Source organism: Eretmochelys imbricata, chromosome 7, assembly GCF_965152235.1.
Source record: "Eretmochelys imbricata isolate rEreImb1 chromosome 7, rEreImb1.hap1, whole genome shotgun sequence".
Taxonomy (NCBI): domain Eukaryota; kingdom Metazoa; phylum Chordata; order Testudines; family Cheloniidae; genus Eretmochelys; species Eretmochelys imbricata.
The window spans coordinates 124,945,145-124,964,644 of NC_135578.1; the positions used below are offsets into that span (position 1 = coordinate 124,945,145).

The following is a 19,500-nucleotide window of genomic DNA, read 5'->3' on the forward strand; positions in this document are numbered from 1 at the left end:
GTGGGCAAGCGGGGCTCCTCCACCTTGCGTGGCCAAGCTGCAGGCAGCGTGGGCTAGTGGTTGGAACACAGGACAGGGAGTCGGGACTCCTGGGTTTGCTCCCAGCTCTGCCATGGCATCACTCTGACCTTGGGTTGGTTGCATCTGGCTGCCTCAGTTTCCCCATCAGTACAACGGGGGTAGTGACCCTTCCTGGCTGGGAAATGACACCTCTGCAGCACTCTGCTCCTCGCGTGGGATTGCCACATGTGGTTATTGCTCTGCCATGGCTGTTTACCAGAGAATGTGCCAGCTTGGCAGGGGAGGGTGTGTGCTCGCCGTCCTGTGCAGGCAACCCTACCTGTGCCCCAGATCTCCGAGCCTGCCTGTGGTGTGGGGCACCATGCCCTGGCTAAGGGGCAGGGCAGAGACTCAGCGTGTCTGGGTGCTGTCTCTGCAGATGGCAGAGAGCAGGGAAGGTGCTGCCAGAGAGGGGCTTGTAGGCGCAGATGTTCAAGAGGAAATTGATTCTTGCGCTGATGAATGTAGCTTCATTACAGCCCAGCTAATTACTCACTGACCTCTCTAATGGATGGCTCTGTAGGCCAGGGATTGGCTGTGGAAGGGGGCGGGGTGCACTGCTGGAGGCTCCTGAGAGGAGAAGTTGCGGTGTGTTCCCTTGAGTTTCTCTCACCTGCCCTTAAGGCAACCCCAAGCTGTGCTGGTGAGAGCGCCAGGCGGAGAGCCAGGGGATCCGGGCACAATAGCAGGGCAGCCCCAGACTCCCTCTGGCTCTGTGTGGGGTGGACAGAGGGGGGGAGTGGAGGGTCTGGGGGCACTCCCTGTCTGGGCACAAAGACAGGGCTGTGACCCCTCTGTGGTTCTACTTCTGCTTGTCTCTCAGGAGCAGGTTGTTCATTCCTTCTGCCAAATGGTTATGTAGAAATGGCCTGGCTCAGTGCCCAGCCTCTCACTGCACTCCGCACCTGCTGCTTCAGAGCCAGGTGTGAGAAGCCTGGTGTCTGTCACCCGTTGAATGCCCTGATCATCCCCATTACACAGCTGCTCCTTTGCTGAGCTGCCGCACGCTTGGCCCCGGGGTACCTGGTGGCACTGAGTTCCTCTGGCTAAGCATGTGTGTGTGTCTCCTTGTATCAGCTTCAAAAGTCTTGATGTTCAGTTCCACTGAATCTCTTGTCCTTGAAAGGGAAATCTTGGTGCCTGAGCTCCCTGCTCCGCGTCAGGCTTCATCTGCATCTGTCTCTTCCTGCCTCTTATTCCTCTCCTATCTCAACTCAACGGCCTCCATCTTTCCTCTCTTTCACACTTGGGACTCTTCCAAGGCCTCCAAGAACTACACAGGGCAGTAAATGTTGTTTGTTGTGTGGTTGGTGTGTGGTTGTGAGAGAGACAGAGAGATTTGCTAGCTAAGTTAGCAAACTCTATACTTGGATTGTGGCAGGACTTCCGTCGCAGCCCCTGTGTTCTGCTGCCCAAACGTTCTAAACCCCTCCTTGCTGGGCTGAGCCGGGCGCTGTCTCTGAGCAGGGGAGCTGCTGTGGTGGAGAGAGGAAGGCCAGTCTCAACCAAGCCCTTTCAGCCTTTCTTGCATTCTGTGAAGGGGAAGAAGAAGCCCACTCCCTAAATGTCGGATGGGCTTTGCACACAGGCCAGCTTGACTGCTCTGCAGCTGTTATGGCACCAAGCGCTCTCAAAAGGTCGGTAACAAGTGCCCAATAAAACGGAGCTAGTGTTTAACCCAGGCAAGAGGCTAGTCCTCAGTGAGGGGTGACGCCAGGCCAGCAAATACAAACCCTGAACGATAAGCTATTAGAATGCGCTTCCTTAAGCACACCTTCAAATGCCCGGCGATGTTTGGCTCTGCGAGACCATCTGCGGGGCCGTGGTAGCAGCAGAGCTGATGTCTACAGGAGTCTCTCCGTGCGGATGGTGTCAGTAGGACAGCTGTGTCCTTAGCTGGTCCTGCTGTGAACAGTGACTAAAAACCAGCTGCCTCCTACTCGGCAGAACTGCCCCGAGGTAGGAGGGTCGTCTCTGCTGATTGGGGGCTTGGGGCTGTCTCTCATCTTAATGACATTAATAACGGTTTCCTGCTTTTTGCTCCTTAGCCCAGCCAACCTCTCCCTCCTTGGCCTGAGCCCCAGTGCTGCGGCCTGTCAGTGACACCTGGCTGTGCTCGCCGCAGGCAGCGGGGCTGCATGGGTGATGGGGGACAGAGGCAGAGCTGTCATCGCTGGGGCCAAGGCCTGAGAGCGAACTCTTGGCGCCAGGCGGAGAAGTGGGGCTGGCAGGTAGGAAACCACCCTCGTACGTTGGACACGAGCTGTGGAGCTGCTAAGCTGCAGGGAGCCCCGCACACCATTCTGCTGCCGCTCTCCGGGCACGGCTGCGTTCCCGGCCCCTCGTAAGCCCGTTCTGCCGCAGGTGAGCTGCAGGCTGCAGAGCTCAGTACTGATGGTGTCCCGAGCCTCTGTCTGCCAGAAGGTGGGAACAGGTGACATGGGATGGCTCACTGGATGTTACCTGGTCTGTTCATTCCCTCTGGGGCATCTGGCATTGGCCACTGTTGGAAAACAGGATCTTGGGCGAGGTGGACCTTTGGGCTGACCCAATGTGGCTGTTTTTATGTTCTTATGATTGTCTTACGGTGGCTCTCCAGGCGCAGACCTGTAACCCAGCTGGCCCAGGCTGCGGGGAGCCCCGCACGCCATTCTTCTTTCGCTGTTTGGGCGCGGCTGCGTGCCCGGCCCCTCATGAGCCCGTTCTGCAGGCAGAGCTGCCCCGGCAGAGCTCGGTACTGATTGTCTGCGGGTGGCTCTGCGCACGCAGGCCCGGGCAGTGATGGAGGCCACGTTCCGCTGCTTAGAAACCTCCAGGAAAGTAGAGGACTGACAGTGCGAAGTGCTGAGCGGCAGGGCCGGTGGCTCTGAGCCCCTTGGAAATCCGCCTGCAGGGTTTCGTGTTGGTGTTGCAGTGAGCTGCAGGCTGTGGTGTTACCGAGTCGGGAGCTGGGCTGGGAAGGGCTCACTGGGGGGCTGGCCCCATCTTGGCGCAGTGTCGTGTTCCCTGTGGGGCAGCATGTCGTAGCCGGTCTGTGTTTACTGGAGGCGGGGTGGGTGGATGTATTAACTAGCCTTGCTTGGGGCACCATGGTCCCTCCTTTCCTGAGGTCAGAGTCACCTTAGCACTGGGGTGAGTGTTTGGCACTGTGCGCTGTGTCCCCTACGGACACTGGCCTGGGCACCGTGCTGGGTGATCCAGGGCGTCAAGTGTCATGAAGGAGGGGCCGGGGCTCAGGCCATTTGTTTACTTTATAACTGAGGTGGCAAAGCCCAGAGGGCCCAGGGCCTGGCCCTGCCACGGTCCGGAGACACCAGGGCTCTCCCCTGGCAAGCCCTGTCACAAATTAAGCACTGGGGCCTTCTCCACTGGAGTGTCCTGTGCAGCCAGGCTGGCCAGAACTGCAGTGGTGGCTTGGTGTATTTCAGTGGCATCCAGAAACCCCAGTTGAGATAGAGGCTCTGCGGGCTTGGGTGCACACGGCCTCGTGGTGGGCTCTGCGGGCGTGGGTGCACACACGCTCACGCTCGTGCTCTCGCGCGCAGAGGAGCTTACAGCTGTAGGGACCCCCCCACCCCTTTGTACGCTGGAGGCTCTGAGATCGCTCAAGGCGGTAGAGCGGTTGGAGGTCGGAGGAGAAGTGGGGGTAACGTAGCGCAGGAGGGAGCCTTGGTGCTGGTGCCGTGCAGCGAGGGCAGGCAGGGAGCAGGGCTGTGGTCGGAAAGGCCCAGCGAGCTGCTGTCCTCCAGGACAGAGGATCTTTTGCGTGGTTATGCCCCTTGGGGCACGGTCCTGTCTGCGGGGCTGTAACTGGCTTGTCCTTGCTGCAAGCTCAGCAGCAGGACCTAGCTATGGGGCTGCCCCACTGGATCCTGTGGGCCGGGCTGCCTGGGAGGGGAGGGATAGTTTGTCGGAGGCCCTGGAGCCCCTGGGGTTAGAGTGAGCAGTGTAGAGACCTGGCTTGTAGGGTTGCAGTGCAACTCACTCCAATTCAGCCTGGCCAGCCCCATGGTGAGGGACGGGCGGCAGGGCCATGCCCCTGGGACAGGAGCTGCTGCTGCAGGGCGAGTGCAGGGCAGGCTGTCTCTCCAGCCCCCTCCCCAGGGCCCCTTTGGTCTCCGTGGCAATGGGTTGGAAGGGAGGGGGCCTTAGTTTCGGATTTTGTCCCAGGCCCCCAACAGCCTGTGCGGCTCGGCCCGGGGGGTCCCGTCGGCCCGGCTCGGCCCGGGGGGTCCCGTCGGCCCGGCCCGGCCCGGGGGGTCCCGTCGCATTGCTGCCTTGGCAATGATTTAATGCTTTCTCTCCCTGGCAGGTGGGGGTGGCACCATGCAGCAGGAGGGGGAGAAGAGCCGGGTCCGGCCCAGGAAGCCTGACATGGCCCTCTACGTGCCCAAAGCGCGACGGGAGATGGCAGCCCAAGGAGCAGGCCCTGCCAGTGGTGCATGGACCATGGGGAGCCGGAGGGAGGAGGAAAACCGCCGTGTGCTGCAGAAGGAGGGTGCCAAAGGCAGCTGCGAGAGGCAGAGCCCCAGCACTGGAGCCCATGAGCCCGTGGCCAGAGAGGGGAGGAGGTCGGAGGGGAAAACAAGGAAGCGCGTACCCCTGGGGGACAGGAAACGGGGCAGTGCCCCAGGGCAGTCCCAAGGAGCCTCTGCTGAGGGCTGGGATCAGCGTCGCACACGCCACCAAAACCATCTGGCCCCAGAGGAGCAGCCGTGTGTGCGGCTGGAAACAAACCTCCACAGTGAACAGCCCCGCCCTCAGGAGCCCCGCCCTCAGGAGCCCCGCCTGGATCAGGCTCCCGCTCGGCCAGGGGGCAGTGAGGAGCGGGAGCCCCGCCCTCAGGAGCCCCGCCCTCAGGAGCCCCGCCTGGATCAGGCTCCCGCTCGGCCAGGGGGCAGTGAGGAGCAGGTGCCCAGCCAGCCAGGGCTCGGGGAGCCAAGCCCAAGGTGCTGGGATTCAAGGACAGGTACTGGACCTTGTTCCCATCTGCTGGTGGAAACATCTAGTCCCCTGCTTGTGCCACCACGTGGAGGGGAGGATCAGGCACAGGAGCAGAGGCTTGGGGGCTCACTGGCCCGGCTAGGCCCTTCCTCTCAGCCTGGGAATGAGAGCAGTGATGAAATATCAGAGCAGGCAGCGGGGAGCACAGGTGGCGCATCTGAATGTGCAGGCAAGAGCATCCCAGCTCCGAGCGGGGAGAGCGCAGGAAGCGCGTGCGAGCTCAGGGGGGAGGGTGCCGCAGATCCGAGCGGGGAGAGCGCAGGAAGCGCGTGCGAGCTCAGAGGGGAGGGTGCCGCAGATCCGAGCGGGGAGAGCGCAGGAAACGCGTGCGAGCTCAGAGGGGAGGGTGCCGCAGATCCGAGCGGGGAGAGCGCAGGAAGCGCGTGCGAGCTCAGGGGGGAGGGTGCCGCAGATCCGAGCGGGGAGAGCGCAGGAAACGCGTGCGAGCTCAGGGGGGAGGGTGCCGCAGATCCGAGCAGGGAGAGCGCAGGAAGCGCGTGCGAGCTCAGGGGGGAGGGTGCCGCAGATCCGAGCGGGGAGAGCGCAGGAAGCGCGTGCGAGCTCAGGGGGGAGGGTGCCGCAGATCCGAGCGGGCAGAGCGCAGGAAGCGCGTGCGAGCTCAGGGGGGAGGGTGCCGCAGATCCGAGCGGGGAGAGCGCAGGAAGCGCGTGCGAGCTCAGAGGGGAGGGTGCCGCAGATCCGAGCGGGGAGAGCGCAGGAAGCGCGTGCGAGCTCAGAGGGGAGGGTGCCGCAGATCCGAGCGGGGAGAGCGCAGGAAGCGCGTGTGAGCTCAGGGGGGAGGGTGCCGCAGATCCGAGCGGGCAGAGCGCAGGAAGCGCGTGCGAGCTCAGAGGGGAGGGTGCCGCAGATCCGAGCGGGGAGAGCGCAGGAAGCGCGTGCGAGCTCAGGGGGGAGGGTGCCGCAGATCCGAGCGGGGAGAGCGCAGGAAGCGCGTGCGAGCTCAGAGGGGAGGGTGCCGCAGATCCGAGCGGGGAGAGCGCAGGAAGCGCGTGTGAGCTCAGGGGGGAGGGTGCCGCAGATCCGAGCGGGGAGAGCGCAGGAAGCGCGTGTGAGCTCAGGGGGGAGGGTGCCGCAGATCCGAGCGGGGAGAGCGCAGGAAACGCGTGTGAGCTCAGAGGGGAGGGTGCCGCAGATCCGAGCGGGGAGAGCGCAGGAAGCGCGTGTGAGCTCAGGGGGGAGGGTGCCGCAGATCCGAGCGGGGAGAGCGCAGGAAGCGCGTGCGAGCTTACAGGGGAGGGTGCCACAGATCCGAGCGGGGAGTGTGCCACAGATCCAAGCCGGGAGAGCGCAGGAAACGCATTCAAGCTTACAGGGGAGGGTGCCACAGATCCGAGCGGGGAGAGCGCAGGAAACATGTGCGAGCTCAGAGGGGAGGGTGCCACAGATCAGAGTGGGGAGGGCGCAGGAAACGTGGCCGAGCTTACAGGGGAGGGTGCCACAGATCCGAGCAGGGAGAGCGCAGGAAGCGCGTGCGAGCTCAGAGGGGAGGGTGCCGCAGATTCAAGCGGGGAGAGCGCAGGAAGCGTGTGCGAGCTTACAGGGGAGGGTGCCGCAGATCAGCCGTGCGGGAGGGCAGGCAGCGTGTCTGACAGCGAGGGGGGGAGCACTGCTGTCTGTCCAGAGCAGGGGTGTGGGCAGGAAGGAGGCATGCCTGAGTGTGCCAGGGCGAGAGCGCACAGCAGAGCCCATAGGACAGACTCTGGCGCTGGGGCCCTCCCGGAGCGTGTGGACAAGGCCAGAGGCAGCGCACCGCTGTGTGGGGAGGAGATGCCCTGCGGCTCAGGCCCCAGTGCACTGGGGGACACCGAGCACTCGCCAGCTCATGGGAGCAGGGAGCACAGCCGGTCTCCGGAGATCCCGGGCAGCTGCTCGGCAGGGAGCCTGGCTGAGGAGCTGGACTGTCCAGGCGGGGTGGCAAGGCCATTACATGGCTTGCGAGCTGATGGAGAGCCTGGGACGGAAAGGGAGGATGATGGTGGTGTGATCGAAGGCGGCATGTCCTGCTGGGACAGCAACACCGAAGGGCCTGAGCAGTCCAGTGACGGAGCCCGGAGCGACAGCAGTGCTGCGGCAGAGGGGAGCTGGGACTCGCTGTTTAACGCCGATGGAGACTGCCTGGACCAGCGCCTGCTGGAAGAGGTATGTTCTGTCGGCTGGACTCAGGCCGGGCCAAAGGGGCTGACCCCACCCGCCAGCTGCCCTCACTGCCCGTGCTTGGGAGTACGGGGTGGGGAACAGCTCCCGACGCGTCCGGTCAGGCTGCTTTGGTGCTGCAGGAGCGGTCTGTACCCCAGCCCAGGCCTCAGATGGTACCATAGACCATGCTGTGAGCCCTGTTCCCTGCAGCCCCTGTGCACCTGTGGCCTTGTCCTCGTGCGTGGTGGTGATAAATGTCACCCCGATGGATCAGCACTTCGCTAGGCAGGGTGTAGCTAGCCTGTGGAACGCACGGCCTCTGGCTTCACTGCAGGGACGAGTGGCTGGGGGATCAGGAAAGGGTTCGATGTTCTTGTGGCTGAGGAGAACATCCAGAGTTACAGGGGAAAATGGAAGGGCCCAAACCTGTCTGATGCAGGGCCAGAGCCACCCACTCCCTGCCAGAGGCTGGAGAGAAACCTGCCTCTGCAGTGTCTGGGCCTGGTCACTGGGAGATGGGCCCGACTGGCCGTCCTTGGGTCACCCTGAGTGTGGGGGAAGGGAGGGAAATGCTTTTCAGTTATAGTACCTACAGTGTGCCCGGAAAAGGCCACGTGCTGCACCTGCGCCCTCGTGACACAGACTTGTAAGAAAGAAACAGGCTGAGACACATGGCTTCCCACTGAAAGAGCACCGTGAAGTTTCAGGGAAACGACAGCTTCTTAATCAGTTGTGGTTCATTACCATATCTTCCCGCAAGCACAGGGCTAAATTTACTGCAATGAGCTGGTTAGCACTAGGAAGCAGTTTTCCTGTTGACTTAGGAGGAAAGTTCAGCTTTCGCTGTGAAGCTGGAAATCCATTATTACATTTTCAAGCGATAGTTTGAAATCGGTAATCTGCAGAATGACATTAATGTCCCTAAAGTAACAAACAGGCCTAATCTTGTTCAAATGAATGTCCAGCCTGGTTCCCAAGTACCGTCTGAGCGTGTCATTCTAGTGTCTATGAAGAGCTGAAATTAACTAAACAGCTTCATTACCGAGGGGTTAGCTAATAAACCCTCCAAACCGTGGGATAACATCAGCTGTTACAGCTCTGCAGAGAGCATCGGCGGGAAGCAGTTTCAGATTTAACACAGTTTAATTCATGTGCGTATCTGTGCCGAAGTAAAACCCCTCTCAGGACTGCAGTGCTTGGCGGGCCAGCCCCAGCCCTGAGGGAGGCACTTGTGACTCCTCCCAAAGATGTGGGCTAAATTCAGGGGGTTGGGAACAGGGATACAAGCTAAACGTCTGGGGTCAGTGGAACTCACGTGCTGCGTGGTGGCTTTTCAGCCACGTGTAACTTGCCCGCACTGGTGGGGGATGTTCACAAGCATGTGTAGCTGTCACCCTTGCTTCCTTACACTCTGCTCTTAGTTGCTGGTCTTGCCAGAGCCCCATTGGCCCCTTGGTTTGTCCCCAGAGCAAGTCCCACTGCTTTGCCACTGTGACGAAGCGGGACTGTTCTTAATGGTTCCTCTGAATAGTGTGGGGGTGCCTCAGTTTCCCCTAGGCAGTTCTTAAGTATCTAGGGGGTGGGATAAGGGTGTATGATCACTGCAGAGCTCTAGAGGGAAGGTGTGTGCAGGGGTCTGGACACAGAGAATGGCCAACACCCTGTTTCCTGGCAACTGATGGCCTGGGCCCTCCCCCCCTGCGAGGTGAGAGCTAAAGGGTTGGAGAACAAAGGAATCCGGTGACCTCCTGGCCCGGGAAAGGAACAAAGCCCAGAGGAGGAGGGGCTGGAGGGAGTTTCAGTTTGGGGCTGGCTGAGACATGGAGTGAAGGGCAGACGTGGTTGTCTGGCTCACTGCTCCCCAAAATGGACCCAGCTGAGGGGTCCTGTTCTCTGCACCTACAAGCTCTGTTTTAGACCATGTTGCTGTCGTCTAATAAACCTCTGTTTTATTGGCTGGCTGAGAGTCCCGTCTGACTGTGGAGTTGGGGGGCAGGACCCTCTGGCTTCCCCAGGACCCTGCCTGGGCAGAGTCGCTGTGGGAAGCGCACGGAGGGGCAGAGGACGCTGAATGCTCCGAGGTCAGACCCAGGAAGGTGGAAGCTGTGTGAGCTGTGTGTCCTGCAGACAGGCTGCTCCCAGAAAGGAGACTTCCCCAGAGTCCTGACTGGCTTCGCAGGGAGCAGTTCTAGAGCATCGCTCGGGGACTCCGTGACAGCCACTTACGCCACTGTCCATGTCTCCATGGAACTTGTTCTGGCCATTTTATACAGAGAAGAGAATCTAATCTGGGCTAGGAAAGACCTTGGTGCTGCTGAAGAAGCAGACATCTGTGAATTGCAGCACACCTGATGTCTGCCTGATGTACCATGAGTGGGGGTGACACAGATGCAGGACTGTGTGCCCACCGGAACCAGAGACTGCATTGCAGTGTGTTTGTGCAAGGGGCGGAGTTAAGGTGAAGCAAGAGTTCAGCTTAACCTCTGCATTCCCTAGCTCTGCCACCCTGGCATTGCTGCTGCATGGTAACGGGAAGCATCTGGAACTTCCTTCTGCTGTTTAAAATAAAGAACAAACTTAGAAATCAGAAAATAATCTGCCTGCGTGTACGGGCAGGGCTGCACACAGTGGTCATGTTGCTTGGCCTTTATCAGCCTGCGGCCAGTCCAGTTAGAGCCATGCAGGCCCCTGTTGTGGGTTTGGTTACCCTGTTGTAAGGGTGCTGGTATCTGAAGTGGATTCCCATCAATATACAAACTACGCTATCCCAGTCCAAGCACCTTCCTAGCAATATTCTGATTATTATTCATCTACATTAGTGTAGTGCCTAGGAGTCCGGCCACAGACTGGGACCCTGCTCCGCTAGGCGCTGCACAGACAGAACAAAGATGGTGCCTTCCCCGGCAAGCATCCAGTCGAGTATGATACAAGTCAGCAGCTGGAGACAGACAGGTGAGGGCGTCCAGGGAGCAATGAGACAGGATTGGGCGGGGCATTCAGCACGCCCTATCCTTGTTAAGTATTTTGTAGGCTTCATGGCAAAGGAGGGTTGTGAGAGGCTTTGTGGACGTGCACAGGGAGCCCCTCCCAAGCAAGGGGCAGCTTGGGAGAAACACAGAGGTGCTTGTTTGAAAATGTAACCAGTGGGCGATGGGGCTCGTCGCAGGCAGGAGTCAGCCTGTGATGCTACCAGTGCAGAATCACTGCCCGGCGACAGCTAAATCAGCACCTGGAGGGTGTGGGCTCGGGGGAGGGACGGCCGGCCAGGGCAAAGCGCCAGCAGCCGTGAGTACAGAGCTTGCAGCGTGCTGTCTCCTGAGGGTTGTGCTCACCCCAGCAGTCAGGCCTGCGGGTGGGTGGGAGGTAGGTTGTGTGTGGCGGGGGCGGATGTGTCTGGGTGGGGCTGGGGGAGGTGTCGCTGTAATGTGAGGGTGCACAGGTACTGTGTGGGTCTGGGGTGCGGGGGAGATGAAACTGTCCCCGGGTTGCTGGAGTCAAAATCTCTGTGGCTTGGTCCAGGGTTGCTGGGTGGCTGCGGAGCAGCAGGGAGGGTCTCTGGCAGAGCCGTTAGCTGCAGCCCTGTGGAGATGGACCAGTGGGGACCTGGGTGTGGTGCTCTCTGCGTTCCCACTGTCCGCGGGGGCAGTCAGCACAGCAATGTGGGTTTAGCCTTTTCTGCAAACGTTCCCCCCCTTGGTCCCAGGATGGCATCCCACAATGCCCTGTGCTGGGACGTCCCTGAGAGCGGCTGGGCAGCGTTTGCAGGGACTCTGGGGTTTCCCCAAGCCATGCGGAGGTGGCGTTGCAGGGCAGGATGGAAATAGAGCACCTTAAAGATTTGGAAGCCCCTCATGCTTTGCTGAAGAGCCTGTTAGTGGGGACACCTGGGCTTCCTCTGTCATCAGGCCCCTTTGCCTGCGGGAGAGGGGCGGCTGTGCAGTGAGGAGTGTGGATGTTGTGGCTAAGATGTCGTTAAGGTTCCATCCTATTTACAGTGATAATTCAGCCTTTTTCTTTTTTATGCAAGACACACACGTGTCTGCCCCCAGATTTCCAGCACAACTTCTCAGGGCAGCGCTAACTTCATCAGTTTTCTGGGCTCTCAAAAATTCACATTATTCAAGTGACGGCCCCTAGCTGTGTTGCACGCATGGGGTAGGCATGTGCACCATGCACCTGAGTCTGGAATTTTTTGCAAGCCATATCTGTTGGCCGCACATAGAAGATCAGGGTTGGAAGGGACCTCAGGAGGTCGTCTAGTCCAACCCCCTGCTCAAAGCAGGGCCAACCCCAACTAAATCATCCCAGCCAGGGCTTTGTCAAGCCTGACCTTAAAAACCTCTAAGGAAGGAGATTCCACCACCTCCCTAGGTAACGCATTCCAGCGCTTCACCACCCTCAGCTCTCCTCATGCTCCAAACCAAGGGCATAAAAGATGGTGCCCCCCTGGGGTCTGAAGCCTGTTCCTCAGACTCGTCATTCTCTATAAGCTGAGCAATCAGCTACTTCTTAGTGAGCCTCCTGATGCTCAGCCCTCTCTCCCTGCAGAGATGTGCCAGGTCGCTCTTATGGAGCTGGTTATAGACCATTTCCAGGCTGGTTCCTTTCAATACCCTCATTCTTTCGCTGCACCTGCGCTTGCAGGCCACCGTCTACAGGGGGCGTCCGCGAACCATCCTCTGTTACCATGTTGTCACGGACTCACCGATCGTGCCCACTCTTGGCCCCGTGTGGTCCATGGCGGGGTGCCCCTTTCAGTGAGACAGCCCTTCTCCCGGGGGTCCACTCTCTGTCGGGGTTAAGCCCCTCCGCCTCCTGGAGCCACACCTCTCTGAGCCTTAGCACGCCTTTCTCTCGCCGTGGGCCCCTCAGGGAGTCCACTTGCTCTGGACCCACGGGGCCTTCACCCCCCGAAGGGGACGATGCAACCCTGTTCTCTAGACAGGAGTGACTCTCAGCCAGCATAAAACAGGAGGTTTATTGAGCATTGAACACAACACGGGAAACTCGCATGATCTCAGGCCTGGCCTCCCTCAGCACAGCACATTCAAGTCTCCCCTGCATCCAGGTGGGCTCTGCCTGCTCCCTCTCTCCAGCCCAGAGCCCCCCTGCTTCCTAGCTGGGCATCTGATGTCACCGGCCCCAAGCCCCGCCTCTGTCCATTGTCTTCTGTCCAGGTAAACAGGTGTGATGTTATTGACATAATCTGGGATCGTATAGATCATCATTGCAACCAAGGTCCTGTAGTGGCACCAAATCTTATATAAAGGGGGTCAAATGAGGTGTCTAAGACAAGGTTATGGTTTGCTGGTTATGATTATGCTGTCTATATGTGTGTATCATTTTTGTAGTTGAAGTTATGAATATTGGCTCTATACTGTCTGTAGTTCAAACTTGTGCTATGCTGTGACGAAGTGGGACTGTTCTTAATGTTTCCTCTGAATAGTGTGGGGGTGCCTCAGTTTCCCCTAGGCAGTTCTTAAGTATCTAGGGGGTGGGATAAGGGTGTATGATCATTGCAGAGCCCTAGAGGGCAGGTGTGTGCAGGGGACTGGACACAGAGAATGGCCAACACCCTGTTTCCTGGCAACTGATGGCCTGGGCCCTTCACCCCTGCAAGGTGAGAGCTAAAGGGCTGGAGAACAAAGGGATCCGGTGCCCTCCTGGCCCGGGAAAGGGACAAAGCCCAGCGGAGGAGGGGCTGGAGAGAGTTTCAGTTTTGGGTCTGGCTGGGGACATGGAGTGAAGGGCAGACGTGGTTGTCTGGCTCACTTCCCCCCAAAACGGACCCAGCTGAGGGGTCCTGTTCTCTGCACCTACAAGCTCTGTGTTAGACCATGTTCCTGCCGTCTAATAAACCTTCTGTTTTACTGGCTGGCTGAGAGTCCCGTCTGACTGCGGAGTTGGGGGACAGGACCCTCTGGCTTCCCCAGGACCCCGCCTGAGTGGACTGGCCGTGGGAAGCGCACGGAGGGGCAGAGGATGCTGAATGCTCCGCTGTCAGACCCAGGAAGGTGGAAGCTATGTGAGCTGTGTGTCCTGCAGACAGGCTGCTCCCAGAAAGGAGACTTCCCCAGAGTCCTGCCTGGCTTCATAGGGAGCAGTTCCAGAGCATTGCCCGGGGACTCTGTGACATATGCTTTTGGGTGACACCCCAGATAAGTTGGTGTCAGCTCTCCCTAGCCTGCTTGATGGCTCATTAAGGACCATCAGGTACACAACTGAGCCATTGAGAGAAGAAGGCAGACACCCCTTGTGACTCAGCAAGGCATGCAGGGACCTGCCTATGGACAGAACTTTGAGGTGTTTTCAGGCCATGGGATGGACAGCTTGTGTTTGGGACAAAGAAAGCAGAGACCACATGGCAAGAGACTATAAAAACCTGCTGCAGCTCCTCCATCTTGTCTTCAGTCCTGCTTCTGAGCTCTGGAGGGACTTTTCTACCCTGAAGTTTTGAACCAAGGACTGAAGGACCCACCCCAGCTGGGGATGTTCTCCAGAGACTTGAACCTGCAGCTTATTCCATCACTGCTAAAAGCCTGAACCAAGAACTTTGTCGTTACTGTATGTCATTGATTCCATTTCACCACTTCTAGCTCTCATCTATATTTATTTCCTTTTATGAATAAACCTTTAGATTTTAGATTCTAAAGGATTGGCAACAGCGTGATTGGGTAAGATCTGATTTGTATATTGACCTGGGTCTGGGGCTTGGTCCTTTGGGATCGAGAGAACCTTTTCTCTTTTACTGGGGTATTGGTTTTCATAACCATCTGTCCCCATAATGAGTGGCACTGGTGGAGATACTGGGAAACTGGAGTGTCTAAGGGGATTGCTTGTGTGACTTGTGGTTAGCCAGTGGGGTAAAACCAAAGTCCTCTCTGGCTGGCTGGTTTGGTTTGCCTTAGAGATGGAGAAACCGCAGCCTTGGGCTGTAACTGCCCTGCTCTAAGCAATTTGTCCTGAATTGGCACTCTCCTGTTGGGTCCCGCCAGAACCAGCATCGTTACACCTGGCCACCCAGAACTGGCCTCGTCAGCATATTCGGCGGGGAGCCAGCCATCTCGTCGTCCTCCCTGGAGGAGCTGGTTACTCCATCGCTCTGACTCGGCCGGACTCAATGCCCAGAGCTCTTGCTCGGGGGCTGCAGAGCTACAGGTTGAGCCAGAGGAAGCCCAGGAGCCCCAGGACAGCTAACTAGGCATTCTGCAGCCTTCCACTCCCAGTGGCGTGGCCTTGGCCATTGTGGGCACACTCCGGTTTCTTCGCTCCCACCCCTACGAGGGCTGAGGAGCTCTGCTTTGCTCTGCCCAAGGGGGAGTTTTTGTTGGTCACCCCCCACTTAGCTCTTTGGTGTCTACAGAGTGGTCCAAGCAATGGCACCCAAAGGCTACTCCCTCTGAGAAGGGACACAAGCTACTCGGCCTTCTATGGAGAAAGGTCTTCTCTTCCACCTTCCGCCAGTTCAGGGTCTCCACATCAGGTGACCATCCCTCAGGACATCAGTCAGAACTCGCCTTCTCCGCCTTGGCCACATGGCCTGATGCACACACGTGATGCTGTTCACTGGCCTTCATCTTTGCTGCCTACAAGCCTGGCTTCTCTTCATGCACTCCACGGAGAAGGCAAGAAACACGGCAAGGCAGGTGTTAGTCGGTCGTCTGGTGGATTCAGCTGGAATTCCTTTCCTCACCCCAACTCCCAAGACAACCGTTGTTACCGACACCTGCCTCTTGGGTTGGGCTGTTCACACGGACAGTTGTGGTATCTCAACCGTACGGGATCCAGGGAACGCATCCATTTACTTGAACTGCGGGTGGTCCATGGAGCCTGCGACACCTTCCTCCCTCTCATCGAGTTCAGCAATGTCAGACGACAGACTGGTATTTTATATAAACGTGCCTGGGGGTGCATAGAAGTAGTCGTCCTCTGGAACTGGTGCATCAGCCATCGCATAGCCGTACCAGCAGCATGTTTACTGGGGTGCAAAACTCCCTAGCGGGCTGCCTGTGCAGACAGTTTTCTGCAAATCACGCATGGGAGATTCACCGTTCAGTTCTCGACGATGTCTTCTCCCAGTGGGGACCGCTGGCGTGGGAGCTTTTCAACTCGTGGGAGAACAGCAAACTTCCGTGGTGCTGCTCCAGTGCACCCTTCCGCACCCTGCTGTTACAGATGCAGCCTGCCGAACGCCAGGGCCCGCGCACCCTTTTCCCGCACACCCTTCAGCAGCCTTTAACCTTTTGTTACAGGTACAGAAAAGAAGAGAAAACATTGGAGCATTTGAAGTGTAGAGGATGAAGTAAGGCTGTCTTTTTATTAACATCCCTTGTTCCCTCCCCCTGCAGCTGCCGAGAGTCTGTGGAAGGAAATCCCCTTGTCTGACAGTCTCCTAGATGGTAATCCTAGAAGCGTAGGGCTGCAAGGGACCTCACTGGGTTGTCTAGTCCAGCCCTCTGCACTGAGTCAGGACTCAGTATTATCTAGCCCAGCAGTTCTCAAACTGTGGGTCGGGACCCCAAAGTGGGTTGCAATCCCACTTTTAATGGGGTCGCCAGGGCTGGCTTAGAATTGCTGGGGCTTGGGGCTGACGCCTGAGCCCCACAGCCCTGAGCGGTGGGGCTCAGGTTACAGGGATGGTGAGGCTCAGGCTTTGCCCCACCCCACGCGGGGTGGTGGGACTTGGGCAGACTCAGACTTCGGTCCCACCTCCTGGGGTCGTGTAGTAGGCTTTGTTGTCAGAAGGGAGTCGCAGTGTGATGAAGTTTGAGAAGCCCTGGTCTAGCCCATCCCTGACAGGTGTGTGTCGAACTGCTCTTAAAAACCTCCAGCAATGGAGATTCCACACCCTGCCTGCGTAGTTTGTTCCAGGGCTTAACCACCCTGACAGGAAGATTTTCCTCATGTCCTAACGTCCAGCTGTGCTTGGGGGGGAGCAGTGAGTTTAGCTGGAGCTGTTGCTGCTGTTACAGTCTGATCCTGTTTCCTGACAGACACACACAAGGGGGAAGAAAACTGCAAAGAGAAAAATGCAGATCTGGTCTTGACGTCACTTGCAATCTCAGTGATAAAAACGCAGGCCCAGCACATGGTCTTATCAGCCCCTCGGAGACTGGCAAACTTGTTCTGGGCATTGCGTGGAGCTGCCTTTCTGGGCAGTGCTGTAAAATACTGTCTGCGTCTTGGCCAGCTCAGCCAGACAATTGTTAGCAAGAAAAAGAGGAGGAGGACTTGTGGCACCTTAGAGACTAACCAATTTATTTGAGCATGAGCTTTCGTGAGCTACAGCTCACTTCATCGGATGCATACTGTGGAAAGTGTAGAAGATCTTTTTATACATACAAAGCATGAAAAAATACCTCCCCCCACCTCACTCTCCTGCTGGTAATAGCTTATCTAAAGTGACCACTCTCCTTACAATGTGTATGATAATCAAGGTGGGCCATTTCCAGCACAAATCCAGGGTTTAACAAGAACGTCTGAGGAGGGGCGGGCGGCGGAAAAAACAAGGGGAAATAGGTTACCTTGCATAATGACTTAGCCACTCCCAGTCTCTATTCCAGCCTAAGTTAATTGTATCCAATTTGCAAATGAATTCCAATTCAGCAGTTTCTCGCTGGAGTCTGGTTTTGAAGTTTTTCTGTTGTAATATCGCAACTTTCATGTCTGTAATCGCGTGACCAGAGAGATTGAAGTGTTCTCCGACTGGTTTATGAATGTTATAATTCTTGACATCTGATTTGTGTCCATTTATTCTTTTACATAGAGACTGTCCGGTTTGGCCAATGTACATGGCAGAGGGGCATTGCTGGCACATGATGGCATAAATCACATTGGTAGATGTGCAGGTGAATGAGCCTCTGATAGTGTGGCTGATGTTATTAGGCCCTGTGATGGTGTCCCCTGAATAGATATGTGGGCACAGCTGGCAACGGGCTTTGTTGCAAGGATAGGTTCCCGGATTAGTGATTCTGTTGTGTGGTGTGTGGTTGCTGGTGAGTATTTGCTTCAGGTTGGGGGGCTGTCTGTAGACAAGGACTGGCCTGTCTCCCAAGGTTTGTGAGAGTGTTGGGTCATCCTTCAGGATAGGTTGTAGATCCTTAATAATGCGTTGGAGGGGTTTTAGTTGGGGGCTGAAGGTGACGGCTAGTGGCGTTCTGTTATTTTCTTTGTTGGGCCTGTCCTGTAGTAGGTGACTTCTTGCTCTATCAATCTGTTTCTTCACTTCCCCAGGTGGGTATTGTAGTTGTAAGAATGCTTGATAAAGATCTTGTAGGTGTTTGTCTCTGTCTGAGGGTTTGGAGTAAATGCAGTTGTATCGTAGAGCTTGGCTGTAGACAATGGACCGTGTGGTGTGGTCTGGGTGAAAGCTGGAGGCATGTAGATAGGAATAGCGGTCAGTAGGAAGGAAAGGGCCTGGGGCCAGGGGAGTGGAGGCTGACTGAATCTCACATCCCAGGCGATGGTCGGGATACAGCTGGAACCAGAGGAGCTGGTGATGTCATCTGGGTCCCTGTCTTTGCCCTGGCTGGTCAGGACTCCTGTGAGGCCCCATGGGGTCCCAGGAAAGGGTGGGCGTGACAGCCCCGATAGAGGAGCGTGCTTCTTCCCTTTCTTTCTGTCAGCCAGCATTGCAGTAGCCAGCCTTCCCCCCCAGGGCTCTATCAGAGGACCCCAAAATGAGGGTGAGGGGTGAAATAACCCCACCCCTCGATGTTTTGTCCACCAATTTCCGGCACACCCATTTTGCTCCATTGATTCCTAGGCACTTCTCCTGTGTGCCTGGCATGATCTCCCTTGGGCTTGGGCTCCAGCAGAAGGCCACCACATTTGCGGGAGCTCTGGCTGACTTGTGCACCTCCTCTCAACCGCGGTTGTTGCTGTTGGTTATTGTGAGACATGGTGAGCGTTCGCTCCCGGCTGAGCACACGCTGAAGGTGTATGTGGGCCCAGCAGTCCCGATGCCCCTGGTCTCCCCGCCGGCCAGCCCGTGGCCCCGTCAGTGCGGCCGTGGGGCCGGGCCATGCTTGGGCTCTCCTGGGAGTTCTTTCAGCCCCCACCGTGGGACCGCGGTGGAGAACAGGCCGCCCTGGGGGTGTGGGGCTGGAGTCCTGCTTGGGGCAGCCCCACCCATGCCCCTGGTAGCACTCACCTGCCAGGTTTGCCCAGCAGCTAGTGTCCTGAAGCCCCACCATGTGGGGATGGATGGCGGCTGAGCTCTGCCCTGGGTTGGGGGTGCAGCTCTGGCTCTAGCCTGCCCTCTTGGTGCCATGTCGCTGGCTGGCACTAGCTGGTGAGCCAGGGGAAGGGCAGCTCAGTCACTCCAGCCCTGACTGAGCAGCTGCCCAAGGAGCAGGGCAGGGAGCCCTTGCAGTGGGGTAGGCCTCCCGCATTCCCAGCAGGCATTGCCAGGAGCAAGCAGGTAGGTTCAGCCCTGGAGGCAGAAGGGCTGCAGCTGGCAGCGTCTGGCCACCTGGGCTGGAGAGCTCGCAGAGCGCTGCCCTGACCTGTGCCGTTAGGCCTGGAAGCAGCCGCTTGGCAGCCCATCTCTGTCATCCCTCTTCCCCCTCCCCTGCACTCAGTGGTTCGTGAAGGTCAGGGCTGGCAGGGGCTAAGCAGCTGGAGCAGTTTGCTCTCCATGGTGTCTGATCATCGGAGTTACCCGAGTGCTCTGCTTCCTGGAGCATCTCCGCAGGGCCCGATCCTGCCTGAGCCACGCAGCACAATTCCCACCGATGCCAGGGGCAACAGAGGGGCTCAGCCTGCTGGATGAGAGCCCTGAGAGCGCTCCTCGTGAACGCAGGGCTGGCCCGGCCCCACAGTGCTGCTGGCACGCTCTCCGATAGCCGGAGTGTGTCCCACCTGCTTCGCAACTCGGCCGTCCCTTCCGCCAGCACCCAGCCTCTCCGCCAGCCCCCTCGCTCCCTCCTTACTGGCAAAGGGTCTGAATTAATACTGCACACGCTGAAGGTGTATGTGGGCCCAGCAGTCCCGATGCCCCTGGGTTAATACTGAGCTGCCTGGGGTTTACAGCCTCGAGCCTGGCAGCCCGCTGCATCCTGCTACGGCTGCTTGGGGATCGGGCAGGGACTGGGGCTGGGCAGAGCTGCCGGAACTGGGGGGGGGCTGCTGCACCCCCTGGCTTGACGTGGTTTCTGTCATATCCAGGGTTTACAGTTTGCTTCAACGGCTCTCAGCACCCCCCCTACAAATAGTTCCAGCACCTCTAGGTTATAGACGCCCCCTGCACGGTACCTGCCCTCCGCACTCAGGCCCTGT

The 19,500-nt window shown here is 58.1% G+C and overlaps 1 protein-coding gene across 2 annotated transcripts in view; it reads left to right on the forward strand.

Moving 5' to 3' along the window:
• Nucleotides 1-19,500, forward strand: part of R3HCC1L (R3H domain and coiled-coil containing 1 like) — a 52,666-nt gene that overhangs the window by 21,690 nt on the left and 11,476 nt on the right. Inside the window, exons 2-3 of one of the 2 annotated variants that reach the window (XM_077823376.1) lie at nt 4,373-5,752; nt 6,512-7,224. In XM_077823376.1, coding sequence (XP_077679502.1) covers nt 4,373-5,752; nt 6,512-7,224 — 2,093 coding nt within the window. Of the gene's footprint in view, nt 1-4,372; nt 5,753-6,511; nt 7,225-9,967; nt 10,174-19,500 lie in introns of those variants that run through there. The other variant, XM_077823375.1, reaches the window with a different exon arrangement.